Raw genomic sequence first — 21,547 nt, 5'->3', positions numbered from 1 at the left:
GAACCACACATATCCTTTACACATATACATCATGTACACACATTAAAATAATAAATGTATCAGAGTATATTTCTTTCATTTCTCTTGAAGATAGACGTGTACACAGCAAACGTAATGACAGCCAGAGACACCCCACTTGGAATTCAAAGTACTGATGTCAGGTGTGAGGACCCTGTTCTACGGCAGCTAAGGCAAACATTTATTACAGGCTGTCCCACAAATGCTAAGTGCCGTGGTTTCATTTTCTGAGTTTTTCCTTTTGCTTGTCATTGACATTGTCTGTTGCTTGCTTCTAATGACCGTACATTAATTTCTCCCATTTGCTTTCTAAATTATTTTGCAGCTACTCGTCTCCGCTGCCTCAGTATGACTCAAGGTGATAACCGTGTCCTTTGTGTCTTTTTTCATTTATGTGAAATCCCTCAGTTAGACAGAGTCAGTGTCTGTAGAATGTCCGCACATGTCACCCTGCTGTTTGCCAAACTAGAGGCCTCTGAGTAGCAGTTGTAGGGTCATCGTGGCACTCGTGACGTCATCTGAACAGTAACATAACACAGGAACTTAGAAGCATCGCCTTTGTGTGTTTCTCTTTGTTTCTACAACCTGTGTTGCATGTCGTTTGGGTTTTGCTCAGATCTTGTACAGAATGAGTTTGGAAAACAAAACCGCTGTCTTCCACAGTGTCATTTGCAGACTCATGTCCTGTCTAACCCACTCCACCTTCCCTCTGTGGAGTGTCCAGTAGGAGGTTCTTCCAGTTCATCATTTAAATCCTCTTAGTTATTCACTCCACTTATTCTGATAGTCTTTGTAGCTGACACGGTCTTATATTGGCACCCCCAAACCTCCCTATGCTACCTTCAGACCACTTAGCTAACGTCACCCTGCATCTCTGTTTGCCCATCTATTCATTAGTCTTAATAGCCAGGTCTCACCTATGACGTTTCTAAGCACACAAAGGAAATCTTTGACCATAGATTGATTCCATTGACATTGTGTGCTGGGACTCTGTTGGGCCCTGCAGGCCACGTGGTGAATATGCCAACCCAGTCTGAAGTGCTGTCTGCAATGTTGAGGCTCGGCTGTTGTTAGTGCAACACCCCTAATCCAGACAAGCACTCCAGTGTGCATTTGCACTAGCACAACCTGAGTTCAAGCCCAGAGTTTGTGCTGAGCCCTTCTTCATACACCCAGCGGTAATTAATCTTCACCACTAATTACAGAGAAAACTGAGACTTTTGTCCCCTTATCATGTTGTAGTGCCTTTGTTATTGAATGAAATCAGCTGGTGCTCATGTGTGCACGCACGCACAGTATGTAGTACACGTGTATCTAAGAAAATTAAGCACTTCACAACGATTTTACATGAGCCGGAGACCATTTTGCATTGGAATAATTCATGTGGAACCCTGAGTGGTGAATGGAAGCAGATAACCATTTTCGTTGAGTAGAGAGGGGAGACTCTTTTTACTGTCTCCTTGTTTTGGGGACAGCCTTCCCCTCTCCTGACTTGGATATTCTAGAGGCAAAAGTCTCTCAAGATAGCTAGCGTAATTCAAGAGCACGAGAGAGAAAAAATAGCTAAATCCAAAACCTGAGCAAGAGGTGAGCCCAGTTCACTGGTGAGCAGTTGATAATGGAAACATGCTCAGCCGAAGGGCTCTCTCCACCCTGTTGCCTCTCTCTGTTGGGGATGGCTGGCCAGTTTGCTGAGGAAGTCTTCCTTGCCAGGAAACCCACAGCTATTGTAGGGGCTTCAGACCTGTTGGCCATGCTGGGATAATTCTATAGAAAAGAATTTTTGGTGGATAGGATTCTTTTCTTAGCGCTTGCAGAAGACACTCTCTGGTGCCACTCAATTGTGTGTGTATTTTTGGCTCTAAAAATCAGCGTGTAAGGATGTTTGTGTTGCCATCTGTCTTGTTGGATTTGTGTTTACCAAAGTGCCCATCGCCAACAGAGAAGGCTTTCCACTGATACAGCTACATCCAGGAAATACATTTTCCTTATTTGCTTTGACAGAGAGGCTGATAACAAACACAGACACTTTCAGAAATAATGTTTAAATTCTACTTCTATCACCACATGGCATGTTTAAATACAGGTGTTTTAATAATGTTTTGGCCTCTATTTTTCAAATGATTATTGGAAAGATTTAATCCCTTTCCATCAAAATCTTAGCAAATGTACTCACCTGCTTTTATCTTTATATTTCATCTCAGTACAAACTTTAGCGTGTTGGTGCGAGTGAATTGTCCCTTTGTCTCACAAGCTGTGTGTTTTATGCTATGCTGTGGAGTTTCATCCTATGTGTACTGGAATGAGACCTCATAAATAGGTCAGGGGAGAAACTAGAGTGAAAATGGCCCTTGACTTGTCCCCTAAGCCATCCTCAAAGGCTACAGAAAATGCTGGGGATTTTTTTTTATCTGCATCCCGTTCATAGATCATTTTAATTCCAACTTGAAGAATATCACTGTTTCTTCTCTGTGCCTATGGTGACTTCCTTGCCTCCTGGGAGGGAGAGCTTCCTTCCACCGAAACCCAGCTGTCTTCCAGTCTTTTCCCTGAGTGTGAGTTCCGTGCACGTCTGATGTGACTCCACAGTAGTGACTTCCAACTGTTGTGTTAGAGAGATGCGCCAGCTGCCTTTTGCCGTACGTTGACACTGAGTTTCACAACTCTTTTGCCAAAGTTCACTTCTGTCCGTGATGGTGTGTGATCTTCCTCCCACAGGTTTCTCGTTAGCTTTATGGTGGACGCGAGAGGGGGGTCCATGAGAGGAAGCCGCCACCATGGGATGCGGATCATCATCCCTCCGCGCAAGTGTACGGCCCCCACCCGAATCACCTGCCGCCTGGTAAAGAGACATAAGCTGGCCAACCCACCCCCCATGGTGGAAGGAGAGGGATTAGCCAGTAGGCTGGTAGAAATGGGTCCTGCGGGGGCACAATTTTTAGGGTAAGTTTCCCCAGTTTTTACTTTGGCCTCTCACCAAGTCTTTGATTTTCCTTTAGTCTTTGCTAACTCAAGACATTAACTGTAAAAATGGCTTGATGGACCTCACAGGGGACTTGGGTGTGGTGTCAAAGGTCACCAACCTGCACATTAGGCTGTGGGTTCCTTAACTCAGTCACTCGCTAAGGCACTTACTAACCAAGGAGCATGCTTTGTGCCCTGCGGGTGCTTGGGTCCCTGCGGCCACCCCATGGAAGTCAAGGCACCACCCTTAGAAAATATTACAGGTGGAATGACAGCTCCACACTGCATAAATGGCTACCTTGCAGACACGTCTCTTTCAAAATAACTCTGAGAGACATAACCCACTGGGGTAGGGTATTTTACAAGAAGGAAAACTAAATTTTGCTTCATTGTCTGAGGTGGCACTTGGCAAGGCAGGCAGGCTCTGTCATGATGGACAGTATGTTCACAATCTCCCCTTCTTGTTTCTCTTCCTGCTGCATGGATGTGTTACTCAGTAAACTGCACCTTCCCACCCATCCTCCCCCTGTAAATGAGGGCGAGAGCTTGGTTAGCCGAATCCTGCAGCTTGGGCCTCAAGGAACAAAATTTATTGGGTAGGATCTTCATAGACAAGATCAGATTGTCTACAATTTTTCCTTTCCATTTTCAATTTTTTTCTGTCACACCCATGGTCTTATTCTTGTTTTCAGTTTGTTCTCCTTTTTTTCTTTTCTTCTTCTTTTTTTTTTTTTTGGTTTTCTTTTTTGTGCTTTCAGTCGATGTGTGTCACTGAAAGAACACACCCATAGTGGCTTGACTTAACATGGCATTGCCGCTACCTTGTGCTTTTGAAGCATGTGGGACTCACCGCAAGCATTCTGCTGACTTTGTGCATCTGTCGACCCTCCTTTAATTTGAAATGTTTCTTCTCTGTGTACTTACCAAAGCTAGACCGACCGTCTCATTTTAACCAGTGTGTAAGAGAAGGTATTTGCAGGCTTTGAATCAATGTTTGCCACAAATGCCGTGCGTGTGTGCGTGTCTGTGTTTATGTGTCTGTGTGAGTGATTAGATTTAGAAAGCACTTAACGGTACAGTATAATCTTTATGGGCTTTGAGAAGCAAAAGAAATCAACCAATGAGTAAGATAATTTTGAATGTGTCAAGAGCACAAGATATTTAAAGAAATGTGACTGGGGGCAGCTGGGGTGTTCTGTTGAGTTGTCGAATGCCTTTTGTCTTGTTTAAGCTGAAATGTGTCGTTTGTTTGTTTGCTTGTCTGACTGTGTTTGCCTTGGCAGTCTGCATGAAAAGCCTGTTCTGAATTGTCCTGCTTGGCTGTCCCATTGGTCAAAGACCCTGCTTATACCTTCTCTCCAGCATTGTCGAGCATCCTACACAAAGCCACAGAGACAGTCTCGGACACATTAACCTGCAAAGATTGTATCTTGTTCTCAAAAATTAAAATGTTACCTAATGTCTAAAGTACAGCTTAAAATTATGGGAAATTTCTTGATAACACTATTAACACTACTAGAAATAATCGCTCTTGTTTTTACCTGTTAAAGAATAAAGGCATTAAAAAGAGAACTTAAAAAAAAGACATTATAATGATTTTGGCCAAAAGTAAAATCATGATATTCATCAGTCTCATTTGAAATGAATACTTTTATAAGTAATCAGATATTCATGTTTTATTTGTGGTTTTGATCTTTACGACAACCTCTCCTTATGTTCTGCCTTCTGACGTCTTTATGTGTTGCTACCACGTGTATATAACAGCTGGGTTAAGACAGGTTGCACCCAACCTCTCTAGAGAACAATGATACTGTCTATCAAGCATCACCTGAGAAAGCTGCACAATCCAACTACATGAACTGTGTGTGATTGTGGTCTGCTTACTTCCATCCGCCTTTTTATCTATAACCCTGTCAAACGTAACGAAATGATTTCTCAGGACTTGATTGGCGATCTTCAATTTGCAGCCATTCCTGTTCATTCGTTTGAAAAAGGACACTGTCAAAGGCTAATGTCTTTCTATGACAATTTCATGCTGACGTGTACTCTTCCAGAATGTTCCAGTATCCCCGGATAGGTGGTAGTTAGGTCAGGCAATGAGGCTACCAGTCACCTATTCACAAATGGAACAACCAGAGAAACCATTTTAACTAAAAAAACAGGCAAACTGTTGGAGGGACTAGATTATGACAATGTCTGCTTTACTACTGAGAGGGAAAAAAAATAAAGAGATGATCTTCATAATTAGAGTGAATTTCTTTTTTAAAGGAACGACTGTGTCCTTTTAGCTCATTGACATCTCATATTAAATAATGTACCTCTGATGTTTTTAAATTTTTTTTAAATGGACCAGCTTTCTTTCTTTATGGCCTATTTTAGTCACGTTAACTCCTTCACTCAAATTGCCTATTTACATGTGTTTAACCCCCCCCCAATTCAATATGATGCCTAACGCACAGTAGGCCTTCAAGAACTGTTTGTGAATGAATGATGGCATGTTATTGGGCTTGGAATATTATTTAATTAGCAATGATTCTGCAGCTTTAAGACCATTCCCAACCCAAATGGCACCTCCGATTTCCAACTCAGTACTGTTAATGAGACTTCATTTTTTTTATTACAAGAATTCTACTATACATGTACTGAATTTGATACAAAAATCATGTGGCTTTTTGTTTTCTAGCCCTGTTATAGTAGAAATCCCTCATTTTGGGTCCATGAGAGGGAAGGAGCGGGAACTTATTGTTCTTCGGAGTGAAAATGGGGAGACCTGGAAGGAGCATCAATTTGACAGCAAAAACGAAGACCTCACCGAGCTGCTGAATGGCATGGATGAAGGTAATGATGCCCCTCGATTCCATGAGTGTAGATGGGGAGAAAGCAAGGGACTGACAGTCGTGTCAGAAGGCTCCTTGAACATGGCATGATGCAGAATGCAGGGTCTTCAGCATCTACTGCTCTGTCCCATGCCTAAGCATGGCATTACGCTGACACTACTACACCCCCAGCACCACCACATATGGACAAACACGCTCATTGCTCTTTAGTTTTTTGTTTTTTTTTTTTTTTTACCAAATTTATCAGTCTTTCCAAGACCTAAGAAGGCATTTTTTAGTTAAAAGAGTAACATGAAGGGGAAAAAAAAATCCAATAGGAGTATAAAATATTTGACTACAGCATGAGCATTTACAATATATTTTGGGAATTTTTGTTCCATTTTCTCTTATTTCAACATCTTTTGTGATTTTTTTTTCTGTCGCTTGAGCCATAGTGGTTTTTTTTTTTTTTTTTTTAATGAGTGTCAAAACTTAATGGAGTTTATGTGTTTTTATATCTTATTCTTTGAGCTAGTAAGGCTAATATGTGGCCGCAGGTCTCTTTCACATATATTTCTTCTTTTAGGAAGTGTCTGGAGGCATCAAGATAGGATTTCATGTAGTCCAGGCAACTTTAAACACCGGATCCTCCTGCCTTTGCCTTCTCAGAGCTAAGATTACAATTGTGTGCCACCCATGACTGGCTCGCGCACATTCTTGAGGTTTTGTGATGCTTAGAACTGTATCAGTTTTTCTTAGTAAGTGTTGGGTACCAAATGGCTTTAAGAGCACTCATTTGATGCAGTTTTTCTTGAGACATGACACAAGAAAAGTTAGAGATCTGACTCATGAAATGGTGTTGTGGAAAGAAATCCCAGCCAATTGTGACAGTGACTTTACTTCCTAATTGGTGTAGATGCCACAGTTGTTTTATGGAACAGTGGAGATCTGTTCCATAAAATCAAAATCCAAAATCGGCTCTTTTATTATTTTATTCACTGTGCTTGGAATTCATCTACTGGGGCGTCTTGTGGGCTCAGACTGTGGACCATTGAGGTAGACAGATTGGGAGTATTTAAAGAATGATAGAGCAAGTCCCTGGGCCCCTGTGAGCTTAGAAATGGAAACTGTTCTCTTTATTTTTATAGGGTTGCCATTAAGATGAATAATTATGTGAAGCCCTTAGGAAATATAATCCTTAAGCTTTTAATAAATATCAGTTGTTGTGACCATTGTTTTCATCTATAGAAAAAAAGGGGGCATAATAAAAATTTGGTATAGATAGAATCACCATCACCTGTCCAATTTCAAGTTACCTATCTATACACCAAAGTAGAAAGAAACTGTTTCGTCTATACTGAAAAAAAAAAAAAAATGCCTTTTCTTGTGGAGGTTCCAAAAGGAAAACAATAGCTCACAAGCTCAGCAACCTTATTCTTTATTATTATTGTTGTTGTTGTTGTTGTTGTTGTTATTTTATGTGTATAAGTGTCTTGCCTGCATGGGTGTCTGTGTACCACATGTGTGCTTGGTGCCTCGGGAGTTGGGGAGCCTCCCTGTGGATGCTGGGAATCGAACCTGGGTCTTTCACAACAGCAAGTGCCCTTAATCACTGAGCCATCTCCCCAGCCCAATTTTATTCTTACTTAAAAGACCATAAAGCAGATATCCACTGAACCCAAAGTGACTTACCCAGCTTGCCTTTCTGAGCAGAGGGGTATGTGACTGAAATCCAGTTGTACCCATTTTAAAAGAGTTACAGCTATACCTACTTGCTTTCAAATTCATGTCCGAGGAGAAATAAGATAATCAGAAAATTCTAGAAGCGTCTAGATTTGGCCAAGATTATGTCCTGAACAGTCCTTGTAAGTCAGTGATACATTCAATGGGTATAGATGATCCAAGGTGTGTGCAAATGCTGCTAGGCAAATAGACTATCTTTTCAGCTCCCACATCCCACCACTGTTCTGATCCCCAAAGATACTTCATGATCTCTAGAATGTTCCTCTACCCACAGCTACTTCAAGATGGGAATCATTCTGGGTTTTGTTTTTGTTCTTTTTAAAAAGTCAGCAAGTTCTTTTCCTCGAAGATTCAACTACAGATTAAGGTTTCCCAGTGAGAGGAGCCCAGGGTCTGGCAGGAAGTCTGAGTCCAGAGCTCATTCAAACCCTCCTGAGGAGGCAGTGCAGCACAGTTAGATGGCAGGGCCCTGGCACGAGTCAGGTGATCCCCTGGTGAAAGAGGAGTACCCTCAGGGTCCCACGCTCATGTGTCAAAAGCATAACTTCAATCTGTGTTCCTCCGGCTTCTTGTCGGACAGCTGTTAGATAAAAAGTAACACATGAAATAGAGCAATCACTCCAGACTTCCTTAAAGAATTAAATCAATCCCACTGTTACTGTACTCAACCCAACAGTTTGTCTAGCCATAATAGGTGTCATACATTGTCTATGGCCAGTAACACCCCAACCCTAACACATGCTTACTATAAATGTCTCCTTTTACTACTCTCTGTGTGTATTATATTAGTCTATATTCAAATAATCAGTCTTCCTAAATATTAGTACCCATGTATTTAGTACCATCTCAGACAACATTCCAGTCTCCAGTTTTTACTAAGCAAGGCAGTTGTGGGTGCAGAGAGATGCTCAGTGGATAAAGCGCTTGCCATGGAAGCATAAGGGCTAGTGTTTGGATCCCTAGAGCCCCCTAAAAACTGCCCAGCCCTGGCAGCTGCCTGCCATCCCGGCTCTCAAGAGGCAAAGACAGGGAATTCCAGAGGCAAACTGGCTAGCCAGACTAGCCAGAATTGGCTAGCTCAAGATTTAGCAAGAAAACCTCCTTCAAGAAATGCTTCCTTCAAGGAAGACTCCTGACCTCAACCTTAGGCCTCTACATGTACAAGTATATAACATCCCAAAAGGAAAATAAAAGTGTTGTAAAGATCAGATAGGCTTTAGTGTTTTAACACACGAATTTTTTCCATGCATACAAAAGTTAATTGATTGCTAGAACAACTGCAAGGAACCACAGGCCCGAGTAGGGCAATTATTTTCCCAGTGTGATATTGATGTTGGCATCATGGTCCATGGAAGTCATTGAAGCCAGAATTCCCATCCTGGCCTCACCACTCCCAGGCAGTGGATGAACTGGTAGATGCAGAGTTCTTGCGGAAATGCCTGCTGCACAGGGCCACTTAACTCCTGTGACCATGCCCAGCATTGCCTCTCTGTACTGTACTGTACTGTACACAAATTCACTTCTATACATTTGCAAATGAAGCATGCTCGTAGTGACGGTTGCTATGAATTCTTGTCCTGAGAGGACTGGGAGTCATCCAGGAGGCAAGCACTCAGGCACACCTGGGAGATATTATTTTCAAGCTTCAGGCTTGCCTGTGAGAGAAAGAGCCCTCTCCCCTCCACCCCACCATTAGGTGCCCTCAAAGTGAGTGGCACCATTCCCTGGTCTGGGGTCTTGGATTGTATCAAAGGAGAAAGCTAGCACAAATACCATTCCAGCTTCCTGGCTGGATAAGGCTGCTTTAAGCTCCTGTTACAATGAATTAACTCTACCCTTAAACCAGAATAAACCCTTACTTCTCTCTCTCTCTCTCTCTCTCTCTCTCTCTCTCTCTCTCTCTCTCTCTGTGTGTGTGTGTGTGTGTGTGTGTGTGTGTGTGTGTGTCCCAGGCAAGGCCTTTGGGTGTGCAACTCTATTACCCTAAACTTTATTGCCTTGAGACAGGGTCTCTCACTGGACCTGGAGCTTTCCCTTTTTCACCTAGGCTGAGTGACCAGCAAGCCCCCAGCTCTCCTCCTGTCTCCACCCCATCCTCCACCTCCTGACTTCAATGCTGGGCTGCCAGGCTTTGTAAGGGGGTAGTGGGAATCCAAACTCAGGTGGTCATGCTTGCACCCACCGAGGCACCTTCTCCAGCCCCTACTGTTATTATTGTTCAGCAAGCCAGAGCATCAGTGGTTATGTCAATTAAGCAGGCATCCTAGCCAAGCTGTTAGGTAAGCTGCTAGGATGGCATGTTGCTTTCCTGGGTGTGGAGAGCCTGCCCTTAACCAACTCGGGTTTCAGGTGGCAGAAGCAGCTTTTATCTCTGGCAGCAGACAGAGATCTTATCTATGTCTCTGCAGAGGGAAAGATGCTGCAGATGGTTAAACAAAATTCACAGGCATACACTCCATCACCAAGCTGTGTACCAAACTGAATCCTTGCTGTCAATTTAATGGAAACCTTAATTAAACTTGGTGCCTCCAAAGTCAGGTCCTAAGAGCTGTTTGTAGTCCCGTCAAATCTGGGAGCATGCGCTAGAGAGCCCTTCCTCCTCAGCGGTCCCTAACTTACAAATAAAAGCCCTTGAGAAATGGCTTATCATCCACAGTCCTCTGCAGTAGGCGGTGGATGCAAGTGGCTGATAAAAATGAAAATGAGGTACAACTGTAACCCACACTAGATAGAAGAATATACCCACTTCTAAATAAATTTGTGTCAACAGTATACTGGAAGTAAATTCTAGATTCAAAATTGGCACTTCGGTTCAATGCACTTTAATTTTTATCAGGCTTGAGACAAACAGTAATTTTCAAAGTGCCAAGTCATTGTTGAGCAGGGAAGCCGAACGTGAAGCTTTACATTTTGTACATGGTACACAGCACCATCTGCTGGAATCATGTGGTATAACAGTTTTGAAAATTTTTCCAAATAGGAAAATGTTTCCCAACTCAAGATTGCACTTGAAGCATCCAATAAATACAATTTACTTTCAAATCCCCAAAACAAATCATGACAAAATGTTTACATATTTTCAATCCATTTTCATAAACTGTCATTTTAAACCAACTGAATAAAGATTGCTGCATAGCAAAAGGAAAAATACTTCAAAAGAGCTTCTGAAACCAGACACTTGGGAAATGAAAACTGAACAAAAGCAAACTGGCATTTATAATTCCCTCTTTCATATGGTCTGTGTATATGGATTTGCCAGCAAGTAGATGTTATGACCATCAGTGGGTCCAAGTAATGACCTCAGCTGCGTGGCTCCAGGCATCACACCTAGCTTGTGTGTTGGGCATCAGCATTAGCCACCTTCAGTGTGGCTTGCCTGCAGAGGCCAGTGTGCCCAGCACATCAGGTCTAAGCTGTAAAACCTGGATGTGGTGTATATGGGCCCCTGGTGGATGGTGTTTAACTTTGAGGCGTTTTCCATCATCCAGTTTCAAGATAGAATTTCATTGATTGCTTTTCTCCATAAATATAGTGGTAACCATGTAAATGTTTGGAGAGAGGCATGAAGGGCTAATTTTACCAAAAAAACAGTGTTTCTATCTTCACAGATAGCTAAGTAGGCTGGGCAGAACATGTAACTGAGCAGAAATTAAACCCTAGAACAGAAATTGTTGTTTGGGCAATGGTGAGGCATCTGTATTTCTTTCCTTAGACTTTGTACTCACTCCAACCCGGTCACACTCACATCAACCTGGCCACACTCACACCAACTGGGTTACACTCACACCAAACAGGTCACACCAAACAGGCCACACTCACATCAACCTGGTCACAGTCACACCAACCTGGTCACACTCACACAAATTGGGTCACACTCACACTAACGAGATCATAAACAGCCTCTAAGAGCAAAGGCACCAGATAAACATGGGCGCTGGGAGCTGAATACAGATCCTCTGGAAGAGCAGGAGGTACTCTTAACCCCTGGTCCAACCCTCCAGCTCCTGAGTTCTACATCTTTAAGGCCAGGATGAGAGTCCACTAAAACCGTCACTGCCAAACATGGCAAGTCTAAGATCTTCTGACCTCAGCAGTTGGGAGAAGCAGGCTTTCAGGCCCCGGTCTAAGACAGTGGTATCAAAGTGTGGAACTAAGAGTCATACTGTTATCAAACAACACAGTTGTTTCTTGGACTCTGCAAGTACTAGGGCAGTAGTTCTCAACCCGTGGGTCATGACTCCTTTGGCAAACCTCCATATCTGAAAATGTTTATGTTACAGTTCATAACAGTAGTAAAATGACAGTTATGAAGTAGCAACAAAATAATTTTATGGTTGGGGGGTCACCACAACCTGAGAAACTGTATTAAAAGGTAGAGGCATTAGGAAGGGTGTGCACCACCATGGTAGGGACTCCGTGGGAGTGAGTGTGATACAGGTATCTCATTCATATGGTATGGATTCCCTTCTGGACATTTTCTCCATACAAGGGAGGAAAGCTAAGCAAAGATTCTTGCTCATATATACCTACTCCTCCATTCTAAATAATGGACCACTTAAAAATCTCAATATATATAAATTCATTCCTCATCCTACCCCTCCCCTGAAAGATACTGGTATTGTCAGACTTTATTATTGGTTGTGTGGTCATCTGACTCATCTAAAGGACTTTTTTTTTATTTCTGTAATACAAAACTGTGAGAGGAGTTATATATCCTCATGAGTTTTTAACTCCCTTAGGCCACCCCCTAAACAGTAAGTAACTAGAATTACAAACATATGGCCAGAGCAGACCTCACTGGGGATTAAGAACTAGGAAGTCTAAAGCACTTTGTCGCACATAAATTTTTTCAAAGTCTTTTTTAAAAATCATCTTTAATTTTTGTGTGACTGTGGGCATGTCTGTGGAGACCAGAGGACAACTTTCAGGAATCGATTCTTATAAATGGAGGTTTTTTTCTCCCACCCGCCAGTTCCCAAATAACCACTCTGAGGCTTCATATTAATTATAATTGTTTGGTCAATGGCGCAGGCATATTCCTGATGAGTTCTCAAATTAAATTAACCCATTTCTATTAGTTTATATTTTACCATGAGGCTCGTGGCTAGTTATCGAACATCTTGCTTCTCCAGACTTCACCTTCTTTTTCCTTGTAGCTTTGCTTGGATTTCCCACCTGGCTCTATTCTGACTGTTGGCCACATCAGGTTCTTTATTAACCAATGGTAATAAAACACATTGGCAGCACACAGAAGGGCATCCCACATCAGGTTCTGTGATTCTCCAATGGGTTCCATGGACCTGATGTGGGTCACTGGGATTGTAGGGCAATTACTGGTACCCACTAATTAATAAGCCATCTCACTGGCCCTTATGTGGAGCTCTTTATAAAAACTATTAGAAGAGCACACAATAGCTACTTCCCTGCTACCTGTATTTTTAAAGTGTGATATGAAGGCTTGTGGGTTCTCCAGAGGGGAAATCGTTTATACTTCTCTCATTGTTGATTGAATTCCCTGTTTCTTGGTTACTGGTTTAGCCACTACCATATGCCAGCCCATCAGTGCCCAACAACCATTAGTTTAATGTGGTTTCACAGTGGTTAATTCATCTTTTGGGGATAAGAAAAACCTAACTTTCAGTGCACACCAGCTTCGGAATCAAAAGCACTGAGTGAGAAAAGCTACCCCGGAGAGTGGTAGTGGCCACAAGTTGAAGCCAAGCATTGAGAGTTTGCGTTCTTCCCACTCATGGCCTTCTCCCAACCGCTGGGTCTTCAGTATCCTGCATCCTTTTTCTTTTTAATGTTTTAGTTGATTCTTTGAGAATTTCATATAGTTCCTCCTAGATCTGCCCCCTACTTCTTCTCCATTCCTCTCCTAACATAATGCCTTCTTTTATTCCCTCTTCTTCAAACAATTCCCTGAGCAGTTTTCAAACATTCGGTTATATCATTTTACCACTGTTTCAGCTCCTTTTTAAAGAGAAGTCTGTATCAAAATGTAGTTTTATTACTTATCATAATTCTCTATTATTTACTGTTGTTACGCATATAGAGCCCATAAATATTCATTAAGTATTCTGTTTTTATAAGATGGGGGGGCAGAGGGTCTCCCAGAAGGAAGAATTGTATACCATGCAGCTGGAGTTCCAAGTGGTTATGAAGCACCTATGATGAGGCTCCTAGGAATAGCACCCAGGGCCTCTGCAAGAGCAGTCAATGCTTTTGGCCAGAGCCATCTCTACAAGCCCCCTGCCTCCTTGTATTTTTTTTTAATGTGCATTGGTGTTTTACCATGGGTGTTGGGGCCCCTGAAACTGGAATTGCAGACAGTTGTGAGCTTCCTTGTGGGTGCTGGGACTTGAACCCAGATCCTGTGGAAGAGCAGTCAGTGCCATCTCTCCAGCCCATGCCCACTGCACACATTCTGTGTACCACATCTTCTAGTTTGCCTCTGCCCTCTCTTTCTCTTTCTACATGCGTTCCATGGACAGGTCCATGGTTATGTAAAAAATGTGGTCAGTCGGTTATTAGGAGGTCATCTCCTCCCACATAATGATATATATATATATATATATATATATATATATAATATATATATCAGACTTCTTTATTTCTTACCCTGTTGCTGATCATGAGCTGAGGATTCCACAGTGACGTCACTGGATGGCGTTCACTCCTCCTGCCTCCCGGTGCTTGCTTCCTGGCCCCATCCTTTGCTTTCTTCTGTGGTGTCTTAGTATCCATCTAGCAGCCCTTCTCTCTTCTGGCTGCTCTCAATGATTGCGGTTCTTTCTCTAAACCACTATAATCACTCATTTTTGTTTGTTTTTGGTTATAGGTTTTTGTTGTTTTTTGTTTTGTTTGCATTTCTCTTAGACTTTTTGATTCTTGAGGGACAAGTTGCACATTTTTTTTAAACACAAAAACACAGGATAACATGGTTACGAAGAGACTCGGAAAGATCTTGTTTCTACTGTCTTGTCATGCTGTGGCCTGGAAATCTGAATCCTCCAGGCTGTGGATGTGACCCTATTGAAAGGTGGTGCCTAAAGGGGCCCTGAATATTCCCATTTGTCTGTGACAGTTCTCAAATCACCAAATTTGGGGGTGTTCCCCTAAGTGTGGTTTATATATTAATGTGTATGTTGACAGTCAACCCATATGCAAATTTTAATGGGGCCAGAATATTTGATAAAAGATTTAAAGTAGAGGGAGAACAATGCAGGGCTCCCAAGGCCCTAGCTAATTCTGAAAGATATCAGAAGCTACAGGCCATTGACAAACTGCTTCTGGAACCTTCTTTGCACACAGATTAGAAACCAGCCTCTTGTTCTGTGTGGTGGCTCAAGCTTATATTCTCAAGAAGATCAGGAGTCCCAGGCTATTCTTGCCTATATAGCAAGTTTGAGACCAGCCTGAGTTAACATGAGACAACAAACAGCTGGGTGTGGGAAGTAGAGGCAGGTATATCTTTGTGCATTCAAAGCCAGCTTGGTCTATAGTGAATTCCAGGACAGCCAGGTCTATCTAGAGAGACCCTGTCTCCAAAAAAGGAGACAAATATACCCTTTCCATTAAGCACTTGCTTGCTATATCTGAAATGTATATGCATTTAGATGTGTAACCAGGTGCCTCCATTGAGCAAAGTAGCAGGGTGTTTTTAGTCCATTAGTTCTCAGAATGTGATACACATTAAATCCTTACCATGTACCCAATACACACAGACACACGTGTATATAAACACAGTAAATGTGCATTGTTAACACTCTCCCAAAATATACCTACCTCCCCAGTGGGTCCCGAATGCCCTTGAGCAGGTCTCATACTCTCAGTACCAACAGGTCCTTCTTGGCAGAATTAGGAAAAAACTCACCTGTTTGAATGCAGTTTTGAGACAGTCTTCATGAACAGCTGAGCCACTTGGCAGGACAACCTAATGACAAATTGGTGGTCAAAGCAAAAGATATCCACTTAGTTGGTGATGATGTGACACAGCTGTCCAACACAGATGATCTGTACTTTCTCAGGTGGCTGCAGGTGCTATGAACTCTGGGAATTCACTCTCTTGCATAAGCTAAACTGGGGGGGGCAGGGGGGAACGGCGGCTTGCCTCTCAGTTGCATACTCTCTTGCAGTATTTTCCCGATTCTTGGTTGCTATTCTGTGCAATGTTGCTTTATCTTCTTCCTCCAGTGTTTAGGTTTGTAGAGGTGAAGTCGATGTCACCAGAACAAACAAGAGTAAAGTTCAATTCTATTTTCTGTCTGGGAGGGATCCAGATTTTATTTCCCATTGTGGACAACTGGTTTGATCCCCCAACTCAGTGTTCAGGGGTTGATCTGTAGAATGCCTTTGATCTACCTGTGCAATGATGCATTCTGTTATCTATTATTTTTATTTGGGATGAATCCTGATTTTAGGCCTAGGCAAAACTGTCCTCAGGGATGGACAGTGAAATGTATGGAGAATGTGAGGCTCATAGGAACAGTAACCACTGAAGGCAGCAGTGGTCCACCTCCTGAAGTTTGTGAGTGGCTCCTTCATTCCTGGATGAAGGGATAAAGGTAGGATCTCTTCCTACCCTCGGTAGTATCTCTTGTCCCTGGGACGTAACCATTGCTAAACTTTTAGTGTCCTTCTACAGCTTTCTCATAAAGATAGACAAACATGATCCAATAAAATGGTTTTACTAATGGGATTTATGCTTAGTTATATGGCTTACATCTTCTCTCCTTCCTTGCTCTGTTGGTCACTTCTTGGGCTCTTCCCTTCCATACCGTCTCTTCTAATACCACCTACTCCAGACACTGCATTCAAATGAGACCCTCCTCCCTGCCCCCATTCTCTGCTCACCTCGGATTCCTCTCCTCTATTAGACTATAACTTCCATGTAATTGGGAACTTGAATTCCTGTGTATGTATATGGCGGCGTGTATATGGTGGACCTTCAGTAAACACTTGGTAGATCAGTGAATCTAAAGCTTACTGTGCACCCACAAGGCTGTGTGGAATGTGGGTGAGGGGCATGTCCTATTGGTGGGCATATGGCTGTCCAGTGCTCATTTTTCAAGCAATGAAGTTTTGCATATGCTTACAAAAAAACTGTAAGAAAATAGGATTTCTAGGTCCAACTAATTTCATTTTGGGTAGATGGTTCCCAATTCTCTTCAATTTTAATTTTATTCATTATAGGGGGAGGATTGTGGGTGCTGTGGCACACATGGGGTGTTCAAAGAACCACCTTTCAGGAGGTGGTTCTCTCCTTTCTGTGGGTTCCTGGAATCAGATGCAGGTTCATCAGCAATGAACCATCTCACAAGCCCACAATGACATTCTCAGAAGATCATTGCCATCAACACCTAGCTGTGATCATAGGAGTGCACACATTCTCTCATCATTTTCTGGTTCTTCAAAATAGGATGCTTAGTTTCAGCTGATGGAGATATGGATAGAGGCTTTTTAATTATTCCATGTGAAATGTTGAATTTGAACATTGTATTTTATTGACCATTTCCAAGCTTCAGGGAGTTGCGTACTCCTAACATTTTTCTATTGTCCCCTCATGTGTCTCTTATGAAGTCACAGCCTGCGTGGGTGTTTAGCACAACAACCCTCATGTCAGCTGGAACTGTTAACTTTCCTAATGTACCTCTTTCAAGTTTACTGGTTTTGTCATGGAAAGCATCACACCTTTGTACATAAAATACCCTCTTGAGTCAACAAGATGATTCCCTGGTTAAAGACACATGCAGGTAGTTGTGGGCTACCTAACGTGGGCACTAGGAACTGGACCAGAGTCCTCTGGAAGAGCAGGAAGCACTTTTAACCAGGGAGCCTTCTTCATCCCCACCCCCAGCCTTTTACTAAAACTCTGGATTTGCAGTCTCGGGCAGGAAGAGTTGCCCTAATCCCAAACTAGAGGTACACTACCACTACCCACCAAGATCCCAGTGTTTAAAGATGTTTGTTCCTCCCAAGCAGCAAAATTTATTAATAATTGTATGATATCTTTGCAAAGCTTGATATTTTATGATTCCTGTAGTTTTCTCTACACGAGTATAAATTGTGTGTGTGTATGTGTGTGTGTGTGTGTGTGTGTGTTTATATGCTGTAGCTATTAAGTAGAAAGATAGCTAACTATTAAGATTGGGAGTTGAAGACAAATACTACATGATCATACAGACATGGAAGGTAACAAAGTTGGTCTTGTACTAACTGAGGGCAGAATGATGGGTAGGAGAGGCTGGGGAGAAGTGGGGAGAGGTTGAGCATTGGTACAAAGTTAGAGTAGCTAGGAGCAAAGTGTACTATACAGTAAGGTGGGTGAGCTCAATGACCATGGTATACTGTGCATTCCAAAAAGCTGCAAAGGAAACATTTGAGAAGATCACTGTATGTGAACTGATTCCTGCATCACACAGTACACATGAGCTGAAATGTCTTGGGGGACCTTGCAACTGTGATCAATGTGCATGTTTTAGAGATTCAATTCACATTCTAAAAATTACCTTCTTGGGCTGGGACTATGACTCACCTGTCAGAGTGCTTGTGTAGTATACATGAAGGCCCGAGTTCAATCCTCAGCCCCCCAGAAAACTGTATGTAATGGATGGCACATGTCTGTAATCCTAGCACTTGGGAGGTAGCATTAGGAGGACCAGAAGGGATCAGAAATTCGAGTTCATCCCTGGCTATCTAGTGAGTTTGAGGTCAGCCTGGGCCACATGAGACCTTGTGTCAAAACCATAATTTTTAAAATTGCTTTAAAACAAGTGGGTGTCAAGGTGCTTTGTGCAAAGGCGCCTGCTCACAGCTTCTCGTCCTTTCTGTCTTCCAGAACTTGACAGCCCAGAAGAGTTGGGGACAAAGCGCATCTGCAGGATCATCACGAAGGATTTCCCCCAGTATTTTGCCGTGGTTTCCCGGATTAAGCAGGAAAGCAACCAGATCGGTCCTGAGGGTGGGATTCTGAGCAGCACCACCGTGCCCCTGGTCCAGGCATCTTTCCCAGAGGGTGCCTTAACCAAAAGGATCCGAGTGGGTCTCCAGGTACTGATCGCCAAGTATCGACTTTCCATGTCCTCTGTACATGTAGAGAACTGGTGAGCATGACTTGCTCCAGAAGCCTTCCAGTAATTCCTCATTTGTAACATTGATAATGAGACTGTTTGAGGGATGATTGACTTATGTCAAATGGAAACTGTTTAAGTGTAAAGCTAGCTTACTGACTGGTCAAACAAGGCTATGTATTCTTAGCAATGTTCCATGTAAAAGACTCACTTGGAGCTGGGGAGGTGGCTCAGTTGGTAAATATTTCCTGGGCAAACATGAGAACCATGAGTTTGATCCCCAGTCCCCTTTAAAAAGAGCCAGCTGTGGTGGCATGTACCGGGGATGGCGGAAGAATGGAGATAGGAGAATCCCAGTCAGTCTTGACTGAGTGATAGCTCCAGATCCCGGGAAAGACTTTGTCTCAGAATATAAGGCAGAAAGCACACTGATGGCCTCTGCAACTGATATGCATCGTCTCCATTGGTTTTGTTTTGAAGATGCCCCTTCTCATTGTAGGTCCTTGGTCTCTGTGTATAGAGCAGAATCTGGAGCTTGGCCTATAACACGTCACTGCTGCATTGAAACTTGCAAGTGCTCACATTTGGGCTTAAGGACTTCATAAATGCTGGGCTTTGTCCAAACCAGTTAGAATTTGATTGGGTTTAGAAATCTTGGCAAAAATGATCTTTCTTATATCTACTCAATTCGGTTAGTTTAGTCCTTAACTACTTGTTTTTCTTTATTGCAGAAGATAAACAGAAAATGATGAAATGATCTTTTCTGTTAATGCAGTGATCAAAAGTTGAACTGAGCATCAGCTATTCTTTGTGAGGCTAGACTCTCATTCTGAGGGGTTGTGTGGGGGTGTGTGGGGGGGGTGTTGTAGGCAGTTGAAACACTCTGAGTTGCAAACCATAAGTGTCAGTAAGGTTGCCTTCCCCTGACCCCCTGACCCTCATGCCGAACCACTTCACCAGACCTTGGAGACACCAAATGGAGTAAGTTAGGTCTGGCTGACTAGAATTCATCCAGGCTGAATTATAGATTGGTCCTCACCTCTTGGAGCCTCACATTTTCCATTTTTTTTTTTGTACCAAGTGACTTTGTGAGGCTTTGGGGTGCAGCCTGCTCAGCATTAGCATATACTGAGGTTGCCCTTGCTTTCCTCCTTTTTGCTCTGAGATTCGGCTCTCTCTCCTCCCAGCAAGCCAGCATGGTCAGCTCCCCCCTCCTCCCAGGAAACCCACTGCTTGCCCACATTAGGGTCTTTTCATTTCTCTGCCTTCCTGAAGCAGTGAGAAAAAGGGTAAAGACAGATATGGATTTCTTTTGGAAGGTGACCTCGTGCCATTCTCAGTTAAAAACTACATCTTCTGGAGCCAGGTGGTGGTGGCACACACCTTTAATTGTAGCACTCAGGAGGCAGAGGCAGGTGGATCTCTGTGAGTTTAAGGAGGACAGCCTGGTCTACAGAGCTACACAGAGAAACCCCATCTCAGAAAAACAAAACAATAAATAATAAATAAATAAATAAATAAATAAATAAAAACCTACATCTTCCGACTTAAAAAAATTTTTTTTAGTCTACTCTTAAGGTTTTGTTTTTGTTTTCTTTCCCTGTCTGTAGGCTCAGCCTGTTCCAGAGGAGATTGTGAAAAAGATTCTTGGAAACAAAGCAACATTTAGCCCAATTGTCACTGTGGAACCAAGGAGAAGGAAATTCCATAAGCCAATCACCATGACCATTCCGGTGCCCCCACCCTCAGGAGAAGGCGTGTCCAATGGGTACAAGGGGGACAACACACCCAACCTTCGTCTCCTCTGTAGCATAACAGGTTTGGTTCCTTCCCTGTAGTCACTCCTATCTGTCTGCTGTGACAAAGGTTTAAGAGTAGAAAACAAGGGATAGGTCATGTATTTATTCTCTTCAGGCCTTTCAATGGGAAGAATTTCCACCAGGAACTGGGCTCCTGGAATATTTAAACTTCAGGGTTGTTTCCTGATATTACGGTATTAGTAATCAAGCACTCTCCGTATTGGTGAGGTGTTATTGACTCAAACTGGGGTGCTTAGGGAATTGCTTGGCAACCATGACAGAGGTAATCACCCAGCAGCATCCTTTGGACAAGGGAAGTGAATGAACTCTGGGAGAAGTTCTTTCGGGGCCTGATGGGAGGTATTGAGGATGCCATTGGTGTCACCCAGCTGTGCTCATCAGTGCCACCCAGACCTTAGAACACATTCTAAATACTTAGAATCCAGACCTCAAGACCAAAAGATGGCTAGCAAGTAAAAGCACTTACAGACAAGCCTGACAACCTGTGTTCAATACCCAGAACCCACATGGTAGAAGAACTGAATCTAACAAGTTCTGAACCTACACACACCACATACACGCACACACAAAAAGAACTTTAGAATCCAGACATCAGTTGAATCTTGATTTCCCGATTGGTCACTGAGATCAAGTCAAAGATAAACAAAGTCAAATTCATCTTATTCTTTGATATCCAGTTCTTCCTTCTACAAAGGGAAAAGTAATATTTCAGTCAAGGACAAAATGAGCAGCTTCCTAAACTTTCTTGATAATTCCCACCCCACTTTAAAAAAATAAATAAATAAACAAAACCTATTTGAGAGGCTAGGGAGATGGCTTGGTTAGTGAAATGCCTGCTGTGTAAGAATGATCCACAGGACCCACTTGTCTGTAACTGCAGCACAGGGGATGGAGGAGAAAGGCAGGCAGATCTATCTCTGAGCTCACTGGCTGACCAGCCTAGTTGAATCAGTGAGCTCCAAATTCAGTGAAAGATCCTATTTCAAAAAATAAGGTGGACAATGAAGGAAGACACCTGATGTCATCCTCTGGCCCGTAGACACGTGTGGGTAAGGCATTCATGCACCCACACCCACTAGCACATGCATGCCCGAAACTACTAAGTCTTTGCAGT

At 42.8% G+C, this 21,547-nt stretch overlaps 1 protein-coding gene across 13 annotated transcripts in view; it reads left to right on the top strand.

The window, feature by feature from the left end:
* The window catches only part of Ank3 (ankyrin 3), a 150,364-nt gene that overhangs the window by 83,115 nt on the left and 45,702 nt on the right, over positions 1-21,547 (top strand). For all 13 annotated transcript variants that reach the window (XM_035450605.1, XM_035450601.1, XM_035450599.1 and 10 more), the window contains 4 exons: positions 2,737-2,961; positions 5,666-5,820; positions 18,382-18,593; positions 20,224-20,431. In XM_035450605.1, coding sequence (XP_035306496.1) covers positions 2,737-2,961; positions 5,666-5,820; positions 18,382-18,593; positions 20,224-20,431 — 800 coding nt within the window. The remainder of the gene's footprint in view (positions 1-2,736; positions 2,962-5,665; positions 5,821-18,381; positions 18,594-20,223; positions 20,432-21,547) is intronic.

The sequence above is a fragment of the Cricetulus griseus genome (genome assembly GCF_003668045.3).
Source record: "Cricetulus griseus strain 17A/GY chromosome 1 unlocalized genomic scaffold, alternate assembly CriGri-PICRH-1.0 chr1_0, whole genome shotgun sequence".
Classification (NCBI taxonomy): domain Eukaryota; kingdom Metazoa; phylum Chordata; class Mammalia; order Rodentia; family Cricetidae; genus Cricetulus; species Cricetulus griseus.
Note: the sequence above shows the minus strand (reverse complement) of the source record. Positions and strands in the feature narration are given on the sequence as shown.